Source organism: Panthera leo, chromosome B2 (genome assembly GCF_018350215.1).
Source record: "Panthera leo isolate Ple1 chromosome B2, P.leo_Ple1_pat1.1, whole genome shotgun sequence".
In the NCBI taxonomy this organism is placed as follows: Eukaryota; Metazoa; Chordata; class Mammalia; order Carnivora; family Felidae; genus Panthera; species Panthera leo.
Genome location: NC_056683.1, coordinates 20,361,436 through 20,385,764, shown reverse-complemented (window position 1 = coordinate 20,385,764; position 24,329 = coordinate 20,361,436). Strand labels below are relative to the sequence as shown.

The 24,329-nt window shown below is 39.3% G+C and overlaps 2 protein-coding genes across 4 annotated transcripts in view; both read right to left on the bottom strand.

The window, feature by feature from the left end:
• BLOC1S5 (biogenesis of lysosomal organelles complex 1 subunit 5) overlaps nt 1–12,214 on the bottom strand; it is a 68,326-nt gene extending 56,112 nt beyond the window's left edge. For both annotated transcript variants that reach the window (XM_042937947.1, XM_042937946.1), the window contains exon 1: nt 12,141–12,214. The gene's annotated coding sequence lies outside the window, so the exon portion shown is untranslated. The remainder of the gene's footprint in view (nt 1–12,140) is intronic.
• On the bottom strand, nt 114–24,089 carry EEF1E1 (eukaryotic translation elongation factor 1 epsilon 1). 2 transcript variants are annotated; one of them, XM_042937948.1, is made up of 4 exons: nt 23,908–24,089; nt 18,442–18,642; nt 12,141–12,236; nt 114–373 (listed from the first exon to the last, which is right to left on the bottom strand). In XM_042937948.1, exons 1-4 carry the CDS (start codon nt 23,992–23,994, stop codon nt 137–139), a joined length of 621 nt encoding a protein of 206 aa, XP_042793882.1. In that variant the 5' UTR covers nt 23,995–24,089; the 3' UTR covers nt 114–136. The 2 variants fall into 2 exon arrangements, with proteins under 2 accessions (XP_042793882.1, XP_042793883.1); XM_042937949.1 differs by lacking the exon at nt 114–373 and adding an exon at nt 2,579–3,215.
• Nucleotides 24,090–24,329: the final 240 nt, after the last annotated feature.

Genomic DNA, 24,329 nt, shown 5'->3' with positions numbered 1-24,329 from the left:
CCATGGAATGTCAACAATTTACTAATAAAATTTCTTTTACACTTTGGCACTCAGAAGGTATTTCCCCATTTAAACACTACTTCCTGTGACAGATACTAGCTGTCTGCCCAGTATCCTTTTTCACCCCTTCTTCTTGTCAGAGCACCAATTTTATTCTGGATGACAATGTGTGGGACAGAGAACTAGGTTCCCGGCCTTCTTCCCAGCTCAGATGGCCAGACATGTAAACAGATAGTGCTGAATAAAGCTTCCAGGAAAGGTCCTTCAGTTGATTCAGTTGGGAGAAGACCGTCTTTTTGCCCTTCCTTTCTTCCCCCTTCTCTGGTTCTTGATCATGGACCCTGATGTCTGGGGCTCTGGTAGCCATCTTGAACTGTAAATTGAGAGAAAGGAAACTACCTGTTGAGTACCGAGAAGCAGAAAGATGGCAGCTGCCTGCCTGATACCAACTGTGGACTGTGTGCATTCTTTCACATGAGAGGAAACAAACCACTTTCATGACGTTACTTGGTTTTTCTGCTACTTACAGCTGTACCTAATTGCAACTCACCCTCAGACTTTTCTTGGTCAGTACAAAATGGACTTAAAATAATACTATAGTCTTTCAACAAACATACGCCTAGCGTCTGTTGTTGCGTGCCAGTCATTATTTTGAGGGATGGATATGTAAGGGAAGTCTCTGCTCCCAAGGAATTAACAGTCTGGCAGAAGAGAGACAGAATCCTAATGGTACCAGAATGTCAACTGCCAGAAGCAGGGGTATGGGGAGGTGGGTCAGTCAGGATAGACCTGACTTTCAGGAGGATGAGACATAGTTGAATACTGAAGAGAGTATCAGGTGAGATGGGACGGGCATTTCTGGCAGAGAAGTACCTGACAGAAATGACCTAGGAGGCACTGCAATATTTCTACACGGAAATGAATTGTTTCTATTTTATTTTTTTTAATTTTTTTTTTAACGTTTATTTTTGAGACAGAGAGAGACAGAGCATGAACGGGGGAGGGTCAGAGAGAGAGGGAGACACAGAATCGGAAGCAGGCTCCAGGCTCTGAGCCATCAGCCCAGAGCCTGACGCGGGGCTCGAACTCACAGACCGCGAGATCATGACCTGAGCTGAAGTCGGCCGCTTAACCGACTGAGCCACCCAGGCACCCCGAATTGTTTCTATTTTAGATGCTGAGAACATCATCTGACCTTTGCTTACTGGAGCCAGGTCTTTTACATTTCTGCCATTCTCTCATCCTCTAAGACCCAAGTTAGTGACGGAAAGTCCTGGTACCTAGCAGCACCAGATAACACCTGTGGAAGCAATGCCATGCACCTACATAAAGAACTGACTAGCAGACGTAAGGGTACCAAGGACTCAAGAGGTAGATGTGGGAGGAGGGGGCATTCGGCAAAGAGGTAGACAGGGGTCCTCCTGCCGCTTCCTTACAACTGACCTAACCCTGAAGGGAACGAGGGAGATGCCTGGAATGGGAAAGCTAGGTAGCCATCTCTCAGCTATCCTGTCTGTCCTGCTTACTTCCCCCAGCAGTTCCGGGGGCAGAAGAGAGAAGTATTGGGGGGAAGGAGGAATTTGCAGCAGTAAAACATGACACGGGATACTTGTGGCAGACCCAGCTGGGGTGGTGGTTTGAACGAAATGTCACAGACTGGGTCTGCCTCTATGGCACACATACGAACTCCCAAGATTGACTTGAGCCCTCTAGTCTCAGTGTGCAAATACAAGTTTATAGCTTCTAATTTAAAGGCTGTATTATAAAATTAAAAATGTTCCTAAGGGCAATACATTTTGAGATTTAATCCTATAAAAACTGTCCTATTTTACAAAGCACTCACCACAGTTGGCCTCTTAAACCTGACTTAGTAACATAAAGGACAAAAATGGAGGCGCGGGGTGGGGGGGGTGTCTTACAAACAAAAAGAGAAAATTTTACTGATAGACATGGGCTCTATGTTAGGCTTTTCCACATATATTACCTCATTTAATCCTTGTAAGTGAGTGATCTTTATTTTTATAGATAAGGAAATATGGTTAACTGATTTGCTTTGGGTCATAAAGCTAGTAAGTGATAAAAGAACTCAACCAAAGGGCTATATATTTCCCAAATCTCTTTTTTCACTTGACCTTTGAACTGTATACCGCTTAGATTCAGCATCAGCACCAAAATAACAGTATTAAACAGTAAGTGCTCAAAGGCTCTATTTTTCTTATTATTTAGAAATATAAGTTCTTTAGATCTCAGTAATTGATTATTTACCCAGCAAGTAAGTTATAAAATGTATAGATCTGTTAATAATGTGCCTCTTTGTTCTTTACAGCGCTTCAACAGCAGCCTGAGTTGGCTCTTAGTTCAGAAAAACCTACTAGTTGTCAGGCCTAAAATTGGTGGGATAGCAAGAATTTCCCTTCTTGTCTTTAGCCACTGCCTATTCCAATAAGCCCAACCACAACAAAAGAACCATTAACTCCAATGAATGTATCTTATTCCAGCTCCCTCCAGGGCAGTTCAGTAGTTAGTTTCACCTCAATGAATACTGGCTACAGGAAAGAAAGAAACAAACAAAAAAGAGTTTTTCAACCACATTTACTGGCTCACATAAATATTTGAAAACAAATCCATCTGTCTTCCCTTTCTGTATCCTTGGCACAATTTATTATAGTTTTTAGTAAACAAATTACTGTAAATATCCATAAGCGGAAAATGAATTTTAAAATATGAGGGAGAGGTCAATAAATAGTCAAATATGTCAGCCACTGAAAGGACTACTTTTTCTCTTAAGATTAAGCCACTGATTTGCAAGTTTATATACTAAAATAAGTTTCATCTATAAAAACAAAGTAATTTATAACTTGATCTCAACTCAAAGTTTTGACAGTTGAATTTTTACATATAAAAGCTGCAAAATTTCAACTAAAGAAGACAGAAAACATTCGGATATAAGTTTATTCTATCAACCTCAGCAAACAAAGAATGACTGCGTATCAATTTACGTTAGTCCTCTGGTCCGGAATATACTTTCCATTTAAAATATTTGTGACCACGCTTCTGTATGTCATGGATCGCTTCTAGTGGGAATTAGTATATAGTCTGTTCTTGATGAAGACAACAGTGGACAGATGTTGCCTGATCCCTGGGTAATGCTGAATGTGACAAAACCAGCGAGACACATTAAGATATTTTTCCTTTTCTTGAACTGTCAGGTCAACCTAAATAGAGATTAAAAACACACACAACACAGACATTACATAAGAACAATTATCAATATCATTTGACTAAAAGATAAAAACTGGGGGGAAAAAAAACAACCCCAGTTCTCAAAAGCCAATATATTTGGATAGGATTAAATAATTTCAGCCACTTAGAAGAGCTATTTATTTAATGCTTTTATGTTCAGTTCAACACCAGATATGCTTTCTAAGGAAGTCTCAAATTTTCAACAAATGAAAAGTTTACATTAACCCAGCATCTGGAGGCCGAAAGAGTTTGTTTTTAACTTTACTGGAAAGGAAGACAGGAGAAAGTTAGAGAATAGCTCCCAAAAGGTAAGACCTTGGTTCTTTCCACAATATTTTTTTTTTTTTTTAGCAAATCTAAAAGAAAGGTTTATTAGGATCTAACATGCTTAACAAGAGAATACTATGTAAACTCTAATACATGTGTGTATATACACGCACATCAATAGATGGCTGGTGTGTGTATATATATATATATATATACATATATACACACATATAGATGCTATATATACATATATATATGTATATATATACACACACACAGAGAGAGAGGGAGAGAGAGAGAGGGAGAGAGAGAGAGGGAGAGAGACTATCACTTCCTTTTCATTAACTCTGAGGAAGAACTGTACTCAGGAAGACAATGACCCACTTAATTTCAAGTGATTATTGCTTAATACAAGGAAGGGCTATTTCCAGTGGCATGTGCCTCAGATGAACAGACCTTCTCAATTAAGTTTGTCACAAAGCTGAACTCTATCTCCATTGAGTGCAGCAGGTCACACAATTTCCTGTCAAGCTACAAGAATGCCCAGAGATCTCCTTAGAAAAAGACGTAATAAAAACAGTCGGTCCTATCATTTCACTGGGCTCAAATTCCAAAGTAGGTGACTCAACGACTTTTCTCTAAGCCAAATCTTAAACTAGAATCAAGGAGAGTTGTCAGGTAAAGAGAGAGCCAGTGGGCCAGTAACTAACAGCCATGGCCCATGTTTACGATAGTGTGGCTCCTTTTGCTGTTGTTGAATCCACATTTATTCAGATATTACAAGTGTCTGTAAAACTGACTAGAACATTTTACACAAGGGAAAAAGCCTCCTGTGGTTCAAATCCATTAGAGGTCTGCTTACTGGAAGGCACTTTTAGTGAGAGAGCTGTCCTGGGGCTGTTCAGAAGTTAGCATATACTTGTGTCTACAGGCAAATATTCTGCCTGGGTCAACAAAACTGAGGACAAATCACTCTAGTATGCAAACTCTATTGCAGAATATAAAATAATGTTGATAAAATTAAAAGGCAGTCGCATAATATTCTCTCAGATGTTTAACTGAACTCATTATTTCCACTTTATATTTATTAGAAGGCAATTAAAAAAGCAAAACCGATACAAATCATCCTGCCTTCCTTTTTTACCTTCGACATGAGGATACTACTGTATCAATATCTGATCTTTTAACATTGTCTTGGGTAGTCTCAAAAGTCCATCTCTGTTGGCTCAGTTTACTTAGATTATCAGCAGTGAGAATCTTCTGCCTCTGCTACATAAAAAATTTAAGTTTCAGGTTTAAGTCCGTACATATAAGTTGCTACACAAATGATGAAAACATATTCATCTTGTTTAAGGCAGTGTAAGGTTGACTCTAGTTATCAGAAATCTGTTACTATAACTGTTTCACTTACAATATCATTAGTCTATAGCATGTATATATAAACATATACATGTATACATATGTGTGTGCATATATATATATACACATCTATATATATAAGGTACTTTTTATTACAAGAGAATTCATGGCTTCACATGTGAAGAATTATCTTATTCCTAACTGTCTGGTCTATAAACAGGAGGAAAATAAACATTGCTGAATAAACTGAATTATCAGTTTATGTTTCAAAAGGTAAAAAACATTTTGTAAAAGAGCTAATGTTTTGTTCTTTTTCTAAATGCTTTCCATATGTGAACTTCACCAGTGACTTCAAAAGAAAATGTAAGATTTAAAAGAAAAATTTTTACATAGACTTTATTTTTATATAGTTTTTAAATGTCTACTTATTTATTTTGAGAAAGAGAGCACGTGAGCAAGGGAGGGGCAGAGAGAGAGGAAGAGAGAGAATCCCAAGCAGGCGCTGTGGTGTCAGTGCAGAGCCTGAAGTGGGGCTAGAGATCATGATGACCTGAGCCAAAGTCAAGAGTCCCAACACTCAACCGACTGAGCCACCCAAGTGCCCCCAAATATAAGGTTTTGAAAAAGCTCAACCACTACTAAACATAATTGCAAGTCTAGCAGGAGACGGGGGGTGAATTTTCTTCATTCATTCATTCATTCATTCATTCATTCATTCACACATACATACGTATGTAAACTCCAAATCAACTTCAGCAAACCTCTTTACCAATAGTTAAAGCAAACAGACCAAGTTCCACTCCAACTCGATTTTGTGTTAGCTGCTGCAATATATGATTCAAATCTGACCACTTCCTTACAATTTACTCTTTTCAAAACTTCCATTTAAAAGTCTCCACTCAGCCACTGTGTGAGATGCTATTTTTCAGGATGAATTAAAACACACTGAGAAGAAAGCATTTCCAAACAATAAAGTGCTTGTTTGATCTATGATCTATGTTCAAGTTATTCAATCAGATTCCAAACATAAGTCAAAAGGGCAATGTCTGTTTACTGTTTACATTTCAGAACAGCATTTGCTATCACGGAGGACTGGCTAATGCCGCTACTCAGACTATTATTTAAAGTAATAACAATAAAATATAACACACAGCAAAACCAATATTCTCCAACTTAAAACTTTCACGTTTAGAGTCTCCAGTATAGAGATTATCAGCAGATGGTATGAAATAATTTCTATTCCAAGAGCTTCTAAACCTTCTTCTAACATTTCCAATCTATTCCAACAAGATGGATCTATTTCAGAGAACGTGAATCTGTTCATTTTCCCTCAGAAAATTGTGCCAGTGGGGTACCTCGGTGGCTCAATCGGTTATGCGTCTGACTCTTGATTCCGGCTCAGATCATGATCCCAGGGTTGTGGGATCGAGCCCCGCATCCAGCTCCACGTTGGGCATGGAGCCTGCTTAAGATTCTCTCCCTCTGCCCCTTGCCCACAAGTGCACGTTCTCTCGTTCTCTCAAAAAACAAAAAACCTCAAGTGACAGAAATATACAAGAGCTTTTCCAAAAGGCTCAGGCTACCACTTACCCTCCTTTTAAACTGTAGAGTTTGTCCCCTGAGTCTGAGAAAATTATGACTGATCGATTTGTTAGCTCTCTTCTACATTTTTGGTAGACGTTCTATTTCTGAACTCACGATAAACAAACACAAAACAGATCTCACCCCACCCCCCAAGTAACCTTACAGGTTTTTAGAACTTCTTAGATGGGACCCCCTGGGCCACTTCACTTACAACACTGGTTTTACAGCATCCCTTTCTAGTTGGCTTCTTTTCCTTTCTTGCAACAGGAAACACAATGCAACTTTCCAGTCACCATTTCCTGCTTCTCACTGGCCCACATGCCACTGTGTCTACAGTGACAATGCTTGACTCTTTCTACCTAATCATTCCTTTTTATTTATACTGGCTCTCTATACCTAGCCTGAACTTCAAAGCCAAACAGATAATATTCTTAGACACTAATTTCCCATGAAGACACATGAGAAACACTTTAAGTGACCCATTCCAGATCAGGCTGTAAGGCTGGTTTGCTATCTTTCCGACTGGCACCATGCAACCCCTGGGACAATCTTTATGGTTAGTGTTCCTGGACAGCACCACAGCAATTTCTTTTACTTTTCCTTTCTTTCCTAAAAGAACGACATACCTCCACTCGTGTTGCAGACTTCAGAACAAATGTAATTTAATTGATAACAATCTGATAGTCAGGCAACAGATAACCCTACAAAGGATTTTCATAATCTTGAGCAACAGTCTGCTCACAGGGACTGCTATCTACTAGTGAAATCACTTTAGGAAAGCAATGAGTCACTGGTATGACAATAAACAGCCACACTAACCGGCAGTTTAACAAAGGGAGAACAACATAATATTCCTCAAAGGGAATTACGATAGACCAGATCTTATAATTAGAGTAACTTAGCCACAACTAAAGTTGGGCTTACACTGAAACAAAATACTGTGGGATTATTTGAGGACTTGAAGGTTCCCTGACTGCTGTTTAGGGCACTGCGTTGATTACATACAAAGTATTTAATAACATGAAAACAAAGGAATGCATGAGGGCAAAGATAAATATATACCGCCAAAGCAAATGAAGCACAAAAACTGTCTGATGAATACGAGCAGGTAGCCAAACTGAACAGCACATTGATTCTGTCTGAACTTAATGCCCAGTAATCACCTTTTCTCATATGGATAGATTTACACCTAACTCAACAGGGATGTCATTTAACACCACAGTGCAAGTCCATCACAGTAGAGGTTTTAGTCTGTGAGGGGTTCCTTGAGAAGTTGTTCTCTGACGTACTCTGCCTGCACTTGGACCGGGGTCAGAGACACGCTTTGGTTATGTACTCATTTCATGAAGCCAAATGCATGCCTTGCTACATGATGTACATATTATTCTACTCACTTTTGTTTTGAAAAAGAGAAGTATAATATCCTTCATCATAGTATCCTAGGTCACTACATGTAAAGAAGGTATACATTCCGAAACAGGAAAATATAAATAGGCATGGATCATTAAATATTCTTAACGTAACCCTAATTTTAACATGCTGCATTGGACAAAATACTTCTAAACTGCTTGAAAACCAAACACCCTTGGGAGCACCTAAGTAACTTTGCAGCTCATGCTATGAATATTTTGCATTATAGAATTATGACCTTGGTCACTCTGCTGGCAAAGAAATTCCATACAAGCTCCCTCCTTCTCAGAGTATTTCCTTTCCCTACCACGTGACCTGCATTAGCCAGAAGAGAGAAAAATGTAAATACATACTCAGGTTGTAAGAGTTACACTTCATTACTGTCTTTTTTTTTTTTTTTTTTTTAAATTAGATGGGAGAAATGGCTCTTTGTCAGTGAGAGCTCGACACTACAAGGAGGCAGGCCTAGGGAAGGCCCGACAGGCCTTCCCTACCTGCAGATAGCGCCACACGTAGGATTAGATTACATTTCTCCTAGTGTTAAGCTTTAAAATGAAATAGTGTCACACTCAAATGTTTAAAAAATGTCAACAAGAGTGTTGTGGTTGTTAGACGGATGTTGTTCTTGTGCCTCTCTGGAAAGTAGCCACGCTCTTGGCTATGAACTCTCCCTCGAGTCAAGCCACAGATGCCTCCTGGTTGAAAGATGGAGGTTTCCCACCAGGATAAAGATACACAGATACCATAAGAACAATCTTTAGCTTGTGGGCTTTTGCATTTGGAAATGAGGTAAACCGTGCCATGTCACCCTTCTACATTCAAAAAGCTACTAAAATATTTTGAATCTGGAACGGACTAAAAGGAGGCTGGGGTGATCAAAGAATTTCAGCTCTACTTCCACTGGCTTTGCATTCAAATAAGATAATTTTAGATTTAATCATACTGAAGCTTAAAACTAAAGATCGCACTCTCAAGATTTACAACCTAAAACAGGAAACACAAAGAGGAAGAGATTGCTAAGTACTACCGATCTCAATAAGCATCTAGTTGTACGATGTATTTGCTAAGAGCTGCGAGGTGTACATGATATGACATGACCTTCTTCAGTCCCCTTATTTTGCCTGAAATGGAGTCTTACCTCTTCTAAACATAAGGAAACATCTGTCCCACTTTATTCTTGTTGTATCAGTAATGACTAATAATTATTAATAACTCTCCTTTCACTGTCAAAGTGTTGTTCTGGATGAGAAATCCTATGATCATCCTACTTAAATGCAATTATTTATATTCAAACTTATCATTAGCTTTCTGAAGCAATGAAAATTCCCTTAGATAGCTAAAGCCACCCAAATCCTGCAGATATTTTTCTGACAATTTGATGATTCTACATTTTACTTTACTCCATCTGCCTCTTTAATTGTTCACATAATATTCTGACCAGAAATTAGCCCTTTGCTTTATTCAATAATTCTCTTCCTATAAAATGGTCTTATTTCTTTGAAGAGATCTACAGTTGCTTGAAAACAAGCTTTATACTTCTTTTATGTCTCTCAAGGATAGTAAAATGGGCACATACAATAAACTCAGTTTAAGTATCGTCGTGAGAACACAGACTATTAGGCTGAGTGAAGGACCGTACCTAGGCGGTTACCGTGACGATGTTACAGAACTGAGCACAATCCCTCAGGGATCTTAGAGGAACAATGCTTAATAAGCCAAGTAAATCAACTGAGGAATTAGAGCTTGAGCAGGGCGTGAAGAAAAACTATCATACATTATAGTATTTGACAGCATACGAAGGGCATCCCCACACATTGTGACACTTGCAGCAGAAGACAGACTTTGTCTTGGCCCTTCCAAAACCCAAGCGGTCTTTGCACAAAGCACTAGTTTCCTTCTGTATAATAAGAGGGTAGTACCACTAGTTCCGTCTCCTTTATCTGAGGTACAAGGAGAAAATATACATAAAACTGAAAAATACAGAGAAATATGTTAATTACATTCGTCAGTGTTCGTGGAGGGGAGTGTAGACGGTACGCACTTGGGAGGCATTATGTCTGACAGCGGTGTTATAGTTACGAATTGCCGTAGTCTCTGACTCAAGCAGTTTACGATTTGAAAGAAATTTTCCAAGAAGAATTACAGTATAAAGTGAAACAAGCCAGAGCTGAGGGAGGCTGGGAGGCACAAAGAGAAACCGAGGAAAGAGCACTTCAGTAGGCTTCAGGAGCCTGAGGGGGCCTCACCAGGAAATCAGTGCTGTAGCCGAGTGACCCTTGGTGAAATGTGAGCGAATCTGGGAGGAAGATAAGGGCTGGGCCCAGGCAGCAAATGAGACGAGCAGAGTGAGGGCCCTGAGCAGAGGGGGCGCAGGGCAAGAGACCAGGGAGTATGTTACGGCCGAGAGAGAGAGGCATGTGGGGAGAATGATGGCAATGAGGCCAGAGGGTCAACATGAAGAAGGGGCTCCCGTCCGGGCAGTGAGGAGCTACTTCATTATTTTGAGAAAGAAAGACACATTCATGAGAAAAATCGCTCGGGTGGCAATGAAGATGGACTGTATGAGAGGAGACTGCTGGCAGGAGGCCATTTCAACAGCACTGACAGGAGATAATCAATTCTGGAACTAGGGCAATATCACCCAGGATCGCAGCAAGATGTATGTGAGAGGCATCCCGGAGGTGGAAACAAAAGAACCTGATTAATTGGATGCACGAGGCACGGAATACAGAAAATGGGTTATTTTTTTCCACAAGGAAGAAGATCGGTGTTGGGAGGAAGTTTCAGGGGGAGATAGACGTAAGGAAGCCCAAATTCTGGAGCCAAACTGCCTGGTTTCCAGACATGGTTTTGCCACTAACAGTGTGATCTCAAAGAAGACATGTGACCTCTCTATGCCTCTCTTACTTCATCTGTGAAATGGGGATAATAATAATAGTACCTACCTGATAGGGCTGTTATAAGGATTAAATGAGTTAACACTTATGAAGAATAGAGAACACAGTGAGTTCCATATAATTGTAAATAAATTTAGGATGGGAAACAATTTAAAGAGATTGACCAGATAAAGGGAAAAATGGCAGATATGAGGAAGAAAGGATGTAACATTTGACAAGATCCAGAAATAGGGCAGGAGGGGGAGTTCAAGTAAGAGAGCAGAAAAGGGAGACAAGAGGGATGCATGCATGGGGACGGGGCAGGGGGGCTGGAAGATGGGGGAAGATGAGGGCATTCAAATCAATAGCCTCCACCTTATGGCTGAAAGAGGGAGGAAGGCTCCGAGATAATGAAGACAAAGGAGGGGGGAAAAGGAGGGGTTAAGGAAAGCGCTAAGGGTCTGGAAGTATGCCTAGCAGGAATGAAGAGCTGATGCAGATGAGAGCCCGGCTGAAACTGAACAGTATAAATTCACAGTGGCACCAATCTGTAGCTTTGTGATTTCTCCCACAGACCTCAGCCTGGACAAGGACACAGGATGGAAGCATTTATTAGAACTGACCAAGAGGTGGGGATTTACAGGGAAAGGGTGGTGAATGTACAGTGGAGCAAAGAAGCTGAAGACACTAGTAAGAGTATTTGAAGTTACACAAAAGGAGATCCAGGTTGGATGGAGAAAAAGTACGTAGGGTTGGAAAAAGGGAAGGGATCCAGTTGCTTCAGATAATGACGGGATGAGTAAGAGATTAAGAGCTAAGAAGTAGAGGTTGTACAGAAGACGTGGTACTGGAATTAAGAATTAGAAGGAGGGGCACCTGGGTGGCTCAGCTGGTTAAGCATCCAACTTTGGCTTACGTCATGATCCCACAGTTCAAGGGTTCGAGCACTGCATCGGGCTCTGTGCTGACAGCTCAGAGTCTGAAGCCTACTTCAGATTCTGTGTTTCCCTCTCTCTCTGCCCCTCCCCGGCTTGTGCTCTCTCTCTCTCTCTCAAAAATAAATAAACATTAAAAAAAAAAAAAAAAAAAGGAATTAGAGAGTTGGGAGGGTGATGATGGGGGGCTAGTCCAGGCCATGATGACAGTCAAGTCTACGGAATGGCAAGAGAAGTAGCTGCGAACAGGAGCAGAGACAAGAACAGGAAGCAAACAGGTCAAGGAACAGGAAGCTACTGCATTTGATGGATTATGTGGAAGGAATATGTGCATAAGGTACTTTGTATAAAAAAATTCATTTTTATTTGAAAAGGTGAAATGCAAATTTGATTTAAATTCAAGACAAATAAAAAAATCATTCTGAACATTACAGAGAAAAAAGCTAACAACTATTCAAATACTCACTATAAAGCGATGGAGTCCATAGTACAACAGGATATCTGCTAAGGTAAAGTTATATCCTGTAAGGTAGACTTTATCTTCAAGATACGAATTAAGATCCTAGAAAAAACAAATAAGATATTAATCTAAAAAGCAATAATAATCAAGTCAACTACCATATCATTAGATTTGGAACATTTAGAAGACTATTCGAAAACAAAACACTGACTTTTAATTTTTTAATTTCTGACATTAATAGACTCAGATTCATTCAAAAGAACCGATCATAAACCAATCACCTCATTTTGAAAAAATAGGGTAAACGTTATTAGTCTTATTTTAAAGAAATAAAAAAACATTAAAAATGTTATTCAAAACACCATCTATGTCCATTTCAAAGGCACACATTTTTCCCCCCAGGGTTGGGGAGATCATTTTGTAAATTATGATGTTAGATTTACTTTTTCCATCAAAATATAAAAAAAACTCTTCAATAATTTCTCTTAAGAGTACTATATAATTTACTGGCTTGCTGTATTTTTTATATATGCATATTAAAAAGTTTTAATTGCAGTAGAATCATGTTATCACCTTAACCACTTTTAAGTGTAAATATCAGGAATATTCATACTGTTGTGTAACCAATCTTTGGAATTTTTTCATCTTGCAGAACTAAAACTCCATCCTATATTGACAGATATATTTAGAACTCTGCATCCCAAGGCAACAGAATATACTTTCTTCTCGAGTGCACATGGAACATTCTCCAAGATATATCACAACATACTGGGTCACAAAACAGTCCTTAGGAAGTGTAAAAGAATTGAGATCATAGCATGCACACTTTCAGACCACAATGCTATGAAACTTGAAATCAACCACAGGAAAAAGTCTGGAAAACCTCCAAAAGCATGGAGGTTAAAGAACACCCTACTAAAGAATGAATGGGTCAACCAGGCAATTAGAGAAGAAATTAAAAAATATATGGAAACAAATGAAAATGAAAATACAACAATCCAAACACTTTGGGATGCAGCAAAGGCAGTCCTGAGAGGAAAATACATTGCAATCCAGGCCTAACTCAAGAAACAAGAAAAATCCTCAAAAGAAAATCTAATAGCACACCTAAAGGAAATAGAAGCAGAACAGCAAAGACACCCCAGACCCAGCAGAAGAAGAGAAATAAAGATCAGAGCAGAAATAAAACAATATAGAATCTAAAAAAACTGTAGAGCAGATCAATGAAACCAAGAGTTGGTTTTTTGAAAAAATAAACAAAATTGATAAACCTCTAGATGGGCTTCTCAAAAAGAAAAGGGAGATGACCCAAATAGATAAAAGGGAGATGACCCAAATAGATAAAATTGGCAAAGATGAAGTCAAGCTTTTGCTTTTTGCAGATGACGTGATATTATACATGGAAAATCCGATAGACTCCACCAAAAGTCTGTTAGAACTGATACATGAATTCAGCAAAGTTGCAGGATACAAAATCAATGTACAGAAATCAGTTGCATTCTTATACACTAACAATGAAGCAACAGAAAGACAAATAAAGAAACTGATCCCATTCACAACTGCACCAAGAAGCATAAAATACCTAGGAATAAATCTAACCAAAGATGTAAAAGATCTGTATGCTGAAAACTGTAGAAAGCTTATGAAGGTAATTGAAGAAGATATAAAGAAATGGAAAGACATTCCCTGCTCATGGAGTGGAAGAATAAATATTGTCAAAATGTCAATACTACCCAAAGCTATCTACACATTCAATGCAATCCCAATCAAAATTGCACCAGCATTCTTCTCGAAGCTAGAACAAGCAATCCTAAAATTTGTATGGAACCACAAAAGACCCCAAATAGCCAAAGTATTATTGAAGAAGAAGATCAAAGCGGGAGGCATCACAATCCCAGACTTTAGCCTCTACTACAAAGCTGTAATCATCAAGATAGCATGGTATTGATACAAAAACAGACACATAGACCAATGGAATAGAATAGAGACTCCAGAATTGGACCCACAAAAGTATGGCCAACTAATCTTTGACAAAGCAGGAAAGAACATCAATGGAAAAAGCAGCCTCTTTAACAAATGGCGCTGGGAGAACTGGACAGCAACATGCAGAAGAATGAAATTAGATCACTTTCTTACATCATTCACAAAAATAAACTCAAAATGGATAAAGGACCTAACTGTGACAGGAAACCATCAGAACCCTAGAGGAGAACGCAGAAGAAAAACCTTTCTGACCTCAGCTGCAGCAATATCTTACTTGACACATTTCCAAAGGCAAGGGAATTAAAAGCAAAAATGAACTATTGGGACCTCATAAAGATAAAAAGCTTCTGCACTGCAAAGGAAACAATCAACTAAAGGCAACCGACGGAATGGGGAAAGATATTTGCAAATGACATATCGGACAAAGGGCTAGTATCCAAAATCTATAAAGAACTCACCAAACTCCACACCCGAAAAACAAATAATCCTGTGAAGAAATGGGCAGAAAACATGAATAAACACTTTTCTAAAGGAGACATCCAGATGGCCAACAGGCACATGAAAAGATGCTCAACGTCACTTCTCATCAGGGAAATACAAATCAAAACCACACTCAGATATCACCTCATGCCAGTCAGAGTGGCCAAAATGAGCAAATCAGGAGACTACAGATGCTGGCAAGGATGTGGAGAAACGGGAACCCTCTTGCACTGTTGGGAATGCAAACTGGTGCAGCCGCTCTGGAAAACAGTGTGGAGGTTCCTCAAAAAATTACAAATAGATCTACCCTATGACCCAGCAATAGTACTGCTAGGAATTTACCCAAGGGATACAGGAGTCCTGATGCATAGGGACACTTGTACCCCAATGTTTATATAGCAGCACTTTCAACAATAGCCAAATTATGGAAACAGCCTAAATGTCCATCAACTGATGCATGGATAAAGAAACTGAAATTTCTATACACAATGGAGTACTACTTGGCAATGAGAAAGAATGAAATATGGCCTTTTGTAGCAATGTGGATGGAACTGGAGAGTGTTATGCTAAATGAAATAAGTCACACAGAGAAAGACAGATACCATTATGTTTTCACTCTTATGTGGATCCTGAGAAACTTAACAGAAGACCATGGGGGAAGGGAAGGAAAAAAAAAAAAAAAAAAGAGAGGGAGGAAGCCAAACCATAAGAGACTCTTAAAAACTGAGAATAAACTGAGGGTTGATGGGGGGTAGGAAGGAGGGGAAAGTGGGTTTTGGGCATTGAGAAGGGCACCTGTTGGGATGAGCACTGGGTGTGGTATGGAAACAAATTTGACAATAAATTTCATTAAAAAAATAAATAAATAAAATAAAACTCTGTCCTATTAAACAACTCCCCATCTCCCCCACCCCAGACCCTGGCAACCACCATTCTTTCTGTTTCTATGCACTGATTACTTTCAATACAGCATATAAGTGAACTCATAGAGAGTTTGTCTTTTTATGACTAGCTTATACTTAGTATAATAACCTCTTACATGAGTCAGAATTTTCTTCCTTTTGGGGCTTGATAATATTCCATTGTTTACATATACCAAATTTTGTTCATCGATTCATCCATCAAAGGACCCTTGGATTATTTCCATCTCTCAGCTATTGTCAATAATATTGCTATGGACATGAGTGTACAAATATCTCTTTAAGACCCATTGTGAATTATTTTGGGTATATATCCTTAAAATAGAATTCATATGGATGTTTTAGCTATAAAGACTCTCAAGGTTGTCACCTTTAGACTAAAAAACTACAATTAAATAATATTTTTGATTAGTGATATAAATCAAATTGTCCCTACCACATTACAGAATTTCACATATTCAGATAGTCACAGAACTAATGTTTGATGTTCATTTCCTTTGTTTTAAAGTCTTTCCCATGCCATTGCCAAACTTTATCAGATATTTTCCCCCTACAGAGTTCTGAGTTTTGTTTTCCTAATTAGTTTTAAACTTCCTAATAATATTGAAAAAGTGGTATAATAAACAGCTATATATCCTCTTTCTAGATTCAACAAATGTTAATGTTTTGCAATGCCTGCCATTTTGAAATTCTGTATTACCTTATTTGTGAGCCATTTAAACTTACAATCATGGTTTTAGCCTGAAATGGAACTCTATAGAGAGTAAGAAGTAAACCCTTTCATAATATTCTATTAGCAAAAGTTTTAAAAATAAGTAATACAAAGATAAATAGCCCATTATAAAACTGGGCAAAGAATACATACAAGCAAATTTTTAAAAATCATTTAAATTCAGGTACAACTATATGATGCAATACTAACAGGTTATCAAAAAGGTAGTATAAATGAATATTTAGGGACATGAAAGATATTCAGAACTCACTGTCAATGAACAACAAAAAAACAAGTTACAGTGTCCAATAGCTACCCACTTTTAAAATAAAATGCACACATGTATATACAGAAAGGAAAAGCATGGAAAGAGCACAAAAGGAGTTCAATAATATCTGACAACTAAAGTGTTAGTAGCAGTTCTCTCTTGGTGGGACTATAAATGCTTAAAATTTTTTTCCCTTATTTGTATTTACTAAATTTCTTTAATAAGTATTTACTGTCTTTAAGATAAAAACACTATCACGAAATAGCAAAAAGCAAAGCAAAACAGAAGACAACACTTTCTCATCTATGCTCATATGGCCAAAAATCACACTGCAGTCCATTATACATACATTAGTCTCCCTACCAGTCTGCGTTCTGTAAGGACAGGGGCTGTGTTCTTACAGCCTACCCTTAATGGGTCACTGGATCACAAGCCCTTAGAGCTGCATCTGACACATCACTGTAGGTACAGATTAGGAAACTATGGCAGGGCAAGGACAACCAAGTCACCTATCCCCTTTTACATTTCAAAAATGGTAGTATCTCTGGTCAGATTCTCTGGATTGGAATTTCAAATACTATTTATATATCCCAGATACACCGTTTTGGTGGAATTACTTCCATGTGCCTAATACCAAATCTCTGAATACAACTTTGGACTTATAAACCCAATTCAGTGAAATCCTGTTCATACCTTTCAGAATTAAGTACTATTACTATCCTTTCTTCTGGGAAATTACAAGAGATAGTTACATTTGCCTGAAATCTCACATTCACTGAGAGAACAGACATGCTTGCTTCCCTTTGGAAATGCTGCTGAGCACGGCAGAGGCCAGCAGGAAGGGTTAGTGTGGATATTAAGCATGAATAGTTGATCAGGATAGCACCTATAAAGAAACAAGGCCTGAAATCTACCAGTTCTCTTGATGATATCTATCAAGAATATAGTTTAAAACCATTTCCCCGAGTGATAAATGAAAAGCTTTTCGTACTATGAGAACTTCTTACACAACTTACACTACCAATTTATATAATGGGAATAAAATTAGAAAACAGAAGGGATTCCTGCAGTGGTATGTGGTTGTCTGGATGATTTCTAAGGATCCTTCAAATTCTAAACTTCTATAAAAACTTTTTAACCTGCTTTATTTTTATGTAATTAATAAAAAATATCATTTGGAATTAAAAAAAATTTTTTAATGTTTATTTTTTTTTTGGGGGGGGAGGGGTAGAGAGAAAGGGAGACACAGAATCTGAAGCAGGTTCCAGGCTCTGGGCTGTCAGTAGCAAATCTCATGTGGGGCTCAAACCTACAAACCAGGAGATCATGGCCTAAGCTGAAGTTGGATGCTTAATTGACTGAGCCACCCAGGTGCCCCACAATGTCTTTTATTATTGGTGATTCTGGAGCCATCTTCAGTTTATACCTTATATCAATAGATTCTTTTATTCTGATCTAGCTTCTTTGGAAAGAAAATACAAATCTTAAAACAATACGTCTCAAGGGAAAAAATGTGGGCTTTCTCAGATCAATCTAACAGTGTTTTTTAGTAACTCCCAAAGATTCTGATTCCCTTCTTGCCCTTGCAAAGTACTTTACTGCTGAATGGAGAAAATAAGTATTAAGACATTAAATAAAAATCATGCAAGTAATTGTTGACTATGATGAACGTTATGAGAAAAAGGACATAGAATAAGGACCTACATCTGTTAGAGAGAGAGAGGTGGCTGAGAACATTTCTGAGGAAGGGGTATCTGAGCTGAGATCTGAAGGCGGAGGGCTGGTGGACTCTTACCAGCACAGGTAATAACAGGTACAAACTACCCTGAGGCAAAAGGAAGCAAGAAGGCCCATAGCTTCAGCTACGGAATCTCAGGGGAGAGAGAGCTTCCTGCTATTAACAGTTCACGCATTTATTTTAGCCTTTACAGCGAATCACAATACCTTCAACAGAGTGCGGACATCGTCTTTACTGCAGTGCCCATCCACTCGAGTTACCCTGTACTCCAACCACTGCTGAACTACTGCTTTTTCTTCTGCGGTGCTCCCAAGCAAATATTCTTTGTTGGCCTGCTTGACAAGATGGGCTGCTATAGTAGTCAGTCCTGTTAGACTTGGACCGTTGTTTGTTTGAAGAACGGGAATCTTAAAAAGAAAAAAATTCTTCAGATAAATTTAAAAAACAAGTACCATCATGTTTTTAAGTTCTACGTATCAAATCCCTCACTGGTTTTTCAAGACAATCTAGGATTCTACTCTAAGGTACTAAATTATATACAAATGAAAATCAGCAAAATAGTTGTTCTATTATTTACAATTTGGTAACAGATGTTTGGAGTAAAACTCGTAGTAACATTGCAAAAATCAGTATGTTTCTACATAATTTATAACTGTGCTTATACAAGAGGAAAAAATGGAAAGCCTAATAATACTGCATTAATTTCAATCAAGGTTACCAATACCCTATTTTAGCAAGATGAACATACTTAAATAAACCTGACTTCTGTAATAACAAAAAGATACAATTATAGTAACACTCACTTAATGCTGATGTAGTTACAACCACCAAATGAGATCTAGGCTGCTTTTAGTGATATGTGATCTTAATATAATTAGCGATCTCATTAACTAGGTATGGACTGTGATGGTGACTTGGTTGCTATGAATTGCATATCCATCAATTCTGGAATTATTTAGAGTAAGGTCACTGTTGGCCAATATCTTATATTTTTAAAAACGTTCTAAAATATAATTGGGGCCAATGATAATAGTCTGGGCTTCAGGTAATCATCTGAAAAATAATACTGTTTTTGTTTCCCTTATTAGAACAGTAATACAAAAGGTCAGCTTATAAGAAATTGCTAATTAATTTAAATGTTTTTGATGTACAACCAAGCAAAGACCTATGAGAAATTTAAAAGAAAATGGGGAGGTGGGGTGCTTGGGTGGCTCAGTCAGTTGAACATCTAACTCTTGAACCTGCTTGGGATTCTCTCTCCCCCTGTTCCTCTCCTTCTCTCTCAAAAATAAATAAACTTAAAAAAGAAAGAAAGAAAGAAAAAGTATCACCTGATGGGGAGACTGACCAATTACCCAAAAACAAGTATACAAGGGCACCTGGGTGCCTCAGTCAGTTAAGCGACCAACCCTTGATTTCAGGTCAGGTCATCTCAGGATTCCTGAGATCCAGCCCTGTGTCAGGCTCCTTGCTGACAGTGCAGAGCCTGCTTGGGATTCTCTCTCTGCCTGTCTTGAGCTCACACACACACATGCGCGCTCTCTCTCTCTCTCTCTCTCTAAGTAAATAAACATTAAAAAAAGTATACAATCTAAACAACCCAAACAAACCAAACAAGAATATCTTCTTGGGAAGATGGCTGCTTTTTCCAGTCACTAAATAGTATCTGTACTTGTAAAGTGATTTACACTTTGTGGGACACTTTCACGCTCACATTTAGGTCAACAGGACCCTGTGAAGTATATGGAGAGATTAACATTATCAGATACAAATTCAAAGGTTACCTCCTAAAAATTAAAGTAACAAAAGGTACTTTCTGGTTTCCCACTTCCTTACCTACTTCCCATTCACTACTTAGCTCCTTGAAATTTCACTTTTGCCTTCATACTCAAATGAAGCCTCTACCTCTAAGATCACTGATAATATCCTTAAAAAAAAAAATGCATGGAGGGGCACCTGAGTGGCTCAGTCAGTTAAACATCTGACTGTGGCTCAGGTTATGATCTCACAGTTTGTGAGTTCGAGTCCTGCATCAGGCTTTTTGCTGTCAGCACCTCTGGGGTTGCTGGTAATGTTCTATTCCTTGACTGTGTTGTTACCTACCTGTGTTCACTTTGTGGCAACTCATCAAGATTTATTCACTTTTCTGAATGTATGTTATATTTAAAAAACAAACATTACAAAACCAGAAAAAGAACCTGCAAACAATGACTGTGTGTGGGGAAATGACATTTAATTCTAAAGAGGATTATTTGTAAAAATATATTATCCACAATCCCACCATGCTAACTCAAAAAATTCCCAGTTACCTTCTCATTTAATCACTACATCTTCTAAGTTGGAAAGTAATTTCATCATCATCTTACAAAGAATCAGGGTCACCTGCTTTGTAATGGCAAGGTGGATAATGTCAGGGTTTGGATAAAGTAAGACTGACTTGTAAAGTCCATTCTCTTTCCTTTATACAGCCTGAAGTACACAAATCTTGCATAGCTGCAATCATGGGGCACAGGCTATTTTCATATTATTCTTAGAAGGCCATGGTTTTCTAAGTAATCACCATCAGTGGCTATATAAGTAATATTCCAATGTGCTGATGTACCATAATTTAATGAACCATTCTCCCAAAGCTGGATCTTTGGATTGTTTTCAATTTTTTTAAAAAAATTTCTTTAAATAATCTCTACACCCAACGTGGGGCTTGAATTCATGGGTTCAATCCCCCATGAACCACGAGATCATGACCTGAGCCTAAGTCAGACACTTAACCAACTGAGCCACCCAGGTGCCCCTGGATTGTTGTCAATTAAAAAAAACAAAAACAAATTTTTTTATGTTTATTTATTTTTGAAAGAGAGAGACAGAGACAAGAGTGCAAGGGGGGAGGGGTAGAAAGAGAGGGAGACACAGAATCTGAAGCAGACTCCAGGCTCTGAGCTGTCAGCACAGAGCCTAATGTGGGGCTCAGAACCCACGGACCATGATATCATGACCTGAGCTGAAGTGGGAAGCTTAACTGACTGAGACACCCAGGTGCCCTGTCAATTTTTAATTATACTAGTCCCCTCTTATCTGTGGGGAAGATGTTCCAAGACCCCCAGTGGATGCCTGAAACCATAGGTTTGGATAGTACCAAATCTATGCATACTATGTTTTTTCCTATACATAAATACCTATGACAAAGTTGAAGTTATAAATTAGGCACAGGAAGAAATTAACAGCAATAACTAATAATAAAGTAGAACAATTATAACAATATAATGTAACAAAAGGTATGTGAATGTGGTCTCTCTCTCTTTCTAAATATCCTATTCTACTATACTCACCCTTCTTGCAATGATGCGAGATGACAAAATGCCTATATAATTAGATGAAGTGAGGTGGACAGCATCAGCATTGTGACATAGTGCTAGGCTACTCCCGACCTTCTGACATAGTGTCTATTTCTGGACATGACTAACCATAGGGAACTGAAAGTGCAGACATTGAAACTATGGATGGGGAGGTGGTACACAGACAGGTGACTAATGTATAATTGGTAATATTACAGAGAATGCCTTATTGCTTGATGTGGAGAATGAAGGCAGAAGAAAAAAATTAAACCTTCTTACAACTTACAATCCATTGACAATCCTTGAGAAAGGCAGAGTGACCTTCCTCTAGAAACTCAACTGCCTTGATGTTAATACTGTGCTAAGGGGAAAAGGCAACCTAAGCTTAACATTAGCCTAATCTCCAGGAACCTGTAAGTCTCACAAAAAAATTCCTTTGGAAACTTTCTTTATCTCTACCCCTCCTCAAAGATACATGTTACCAATCATCTTCCAAGCATGTGGCCCACTGATATACATCTGAAGGGTCTCAGAAGGTTTTACTGGATAGTAGTAAATGACCTTTTCCTAACAACAGCTAGCCCCTCCAGGTCCTGGAAACCTTGATTCCAAACCCCTTAGAGACTTACGCTATCCCTAACCCCCTCCCAAATTGAAAGTATATAATTAGCCACTCCTCACAACCCCAGTGCAGCTTTCTGCCCAAGGGTCCTGTCCCTGTGCTTTAATAAAACCACCCTTTTTGCACCAAAGACATGTCAAGAATTCTTTCTCGACTGTTCGCTCCTGAACTCCAACTTTTCATATCATTGCTGGCTTACTGCTGTCAGCTGTCTTCCCCCAAAATGACTGAATCTTTTCATATAATCCCAACCCTTTCCCCAAACACACAAATAGAAACTTTCAATAGCTACCCTCTGCTAAGACAAAAAAAAAAAGTTTCAATTAAAATAAAGTAAAAAACCATACTCTGAACTCCAAAGCCCTCACAATTGCCCTCAAACTATAATTTTGGGCTTACTTTGCATTGCAGCACTTTTCATATTGGTCTACTTCTTGCTCCAAATTTCCCAATCTTTCATAATTTTGGTCTTACACACTTTCCATAGCAGCTTTTCTGTGAAGTTTACAAATCCAATCTCACAGTTAAAATTAACTTTCTCCTTTCACATTCCTCAACGTTTTCCTCCACTTAGTATATATTCCATTCTGCCCTAAATTGCCAAAGACTGTTTCTCATACTAGATAAGCCTCCAAGACTCACGTCTTGGCAATGTTCTCTAAAAAACAGAAACCGAACTAGGGAATAGTGGGCGAAGGGAAGGGATCAGCAAGAGGCCAGAGGAAAACGCAACAGCAGGCCTTTTGTCTCCAATGTCTACTTTGCCACCAATCAATGGGCTGATCTTAGGCAAGTCCCATGACTTTTCTAGGCTTCAGGTTAACTTATGTATAAAAACTACACAAGGACTGCTTTTTACCATGGACCAAACTGAGGAACACAAAAAGAAAAGCGTCACATGGAAAAAATCTCAAAGGGACGAAAAATGTATTTATCCAAAGTTGTCTGCTTACAATCATTCCTCTTTTCTAACACATTCCATCCACGTCAAACAACGATGTTTATGAAACACAAACGTTCTTCAACGCCCTGAGAAATCGGAGTCCTTATACCTTCCCAGTCAATTTCATACCCAGTACCTTTCCCCTTCATTTTCTGCACGCTGCACACTGAACTTGAAAAACAGAAAAATCTTCCTTGAATCTCCTAGATTGGAGCAAAACCAACTATGTATTCTCTCAGACATCTGCGCTTCAATGTAGCACTTTTCACTTGTAATTAAAACAGCAGCAAAGTTTGTCCACCTAGAAAAAAACCAAGCTTCCGGAGGAGGAAGGAGTGAGTCCGTCTCAACCACTGCTGCATTCCCCAGCTCCAGCACAGCGCTACCTGGCATCCTGTTAGCTCTCTGGAGTGGCTGAATGACACTGAATGAAAGGTAGTGTTCTAGTTAATGCTGTCACTGAATGCAAACGCGGGGCCTCCAGACTGGACTCTTTGAGGCCCTTTCTCGCTTTCCCAGAACGGGATGACGACAATTTCCCAGGAGAAAACGTTCAGGCTGAACCCGAACTGGGGAGGTTCCCCTGCACCCTCTAGGAGCCAGGGCCGCAGGGGGAGACCGAGAGACGCCAGCCGGTCCTGCGGCGCAGACACGTGGGGAGAAGGAAAGCCGCCTCCTCATTCTGTCCGCCTCTGCCGGCCACCCCGTCCTACCTGGGCTCAGCAAGCCCCGCTCCTGTCCACCTCTCCCCCTCCGCGCCGCCCCCGTTTCTCACCTGGCGCTCGCCCTGAGCGCTGTATTTGTTCCCTTTACTCAGTCCCAGGGACTTCTCCAGCAGCTTCAACTCCGCGGCCGCCGCCATCTTCCGGCAGGAGCTCTTGGCAGGGGCGGGACCAGAACAGCAAGGATCTCCTGCATTGGCTGGGAGGGAAGGCCCGCTCCCACCAATGTCACCATCTATTGGCTGAACGCAAGGGGGGCGTGGAAGTCTCGCTGAGCGCAGAGGCGGGGTCAAGGTAAGGGGCGGGGCAGAAGGATGGGTGTGAGACAGGTGGAGAGGTGGTAGCAAACACCTGTGTGAGGTCTTGGAGCTCCCGAGCTTACTGGCAGAGCTGGGCTTTGCTGTAGACGGAGTCGGCAAACTTCTAGACAGCAGGCTGCTTTCCTGGCTGCCAGAGTTAACTGGTTAGCTGATTT

Coding starts and splice junctions, on each gene's coding strand:
- EEF1E1 (XM_042937948.1), bottom strand. CDS start 23,994: ATGGCGGCGGCCGCGGAGTTGAAGCTGCTGGAGAAGTCCCTGGGACTG. Junction 12,237..18,441: donor ATGTCCGCACTCTGTTGAAG/GTATTGTGATTC, acceptor TGTTTTTTCTAG/GATCTTAATTCGTATCTTGA. Junction 374..12,140: donor ATGGACTCCATCGCTTTATA/GTGAGTATTTGA, acceptor CTCAATTTACAG/TTCAAGATGGCTACCAGAGC.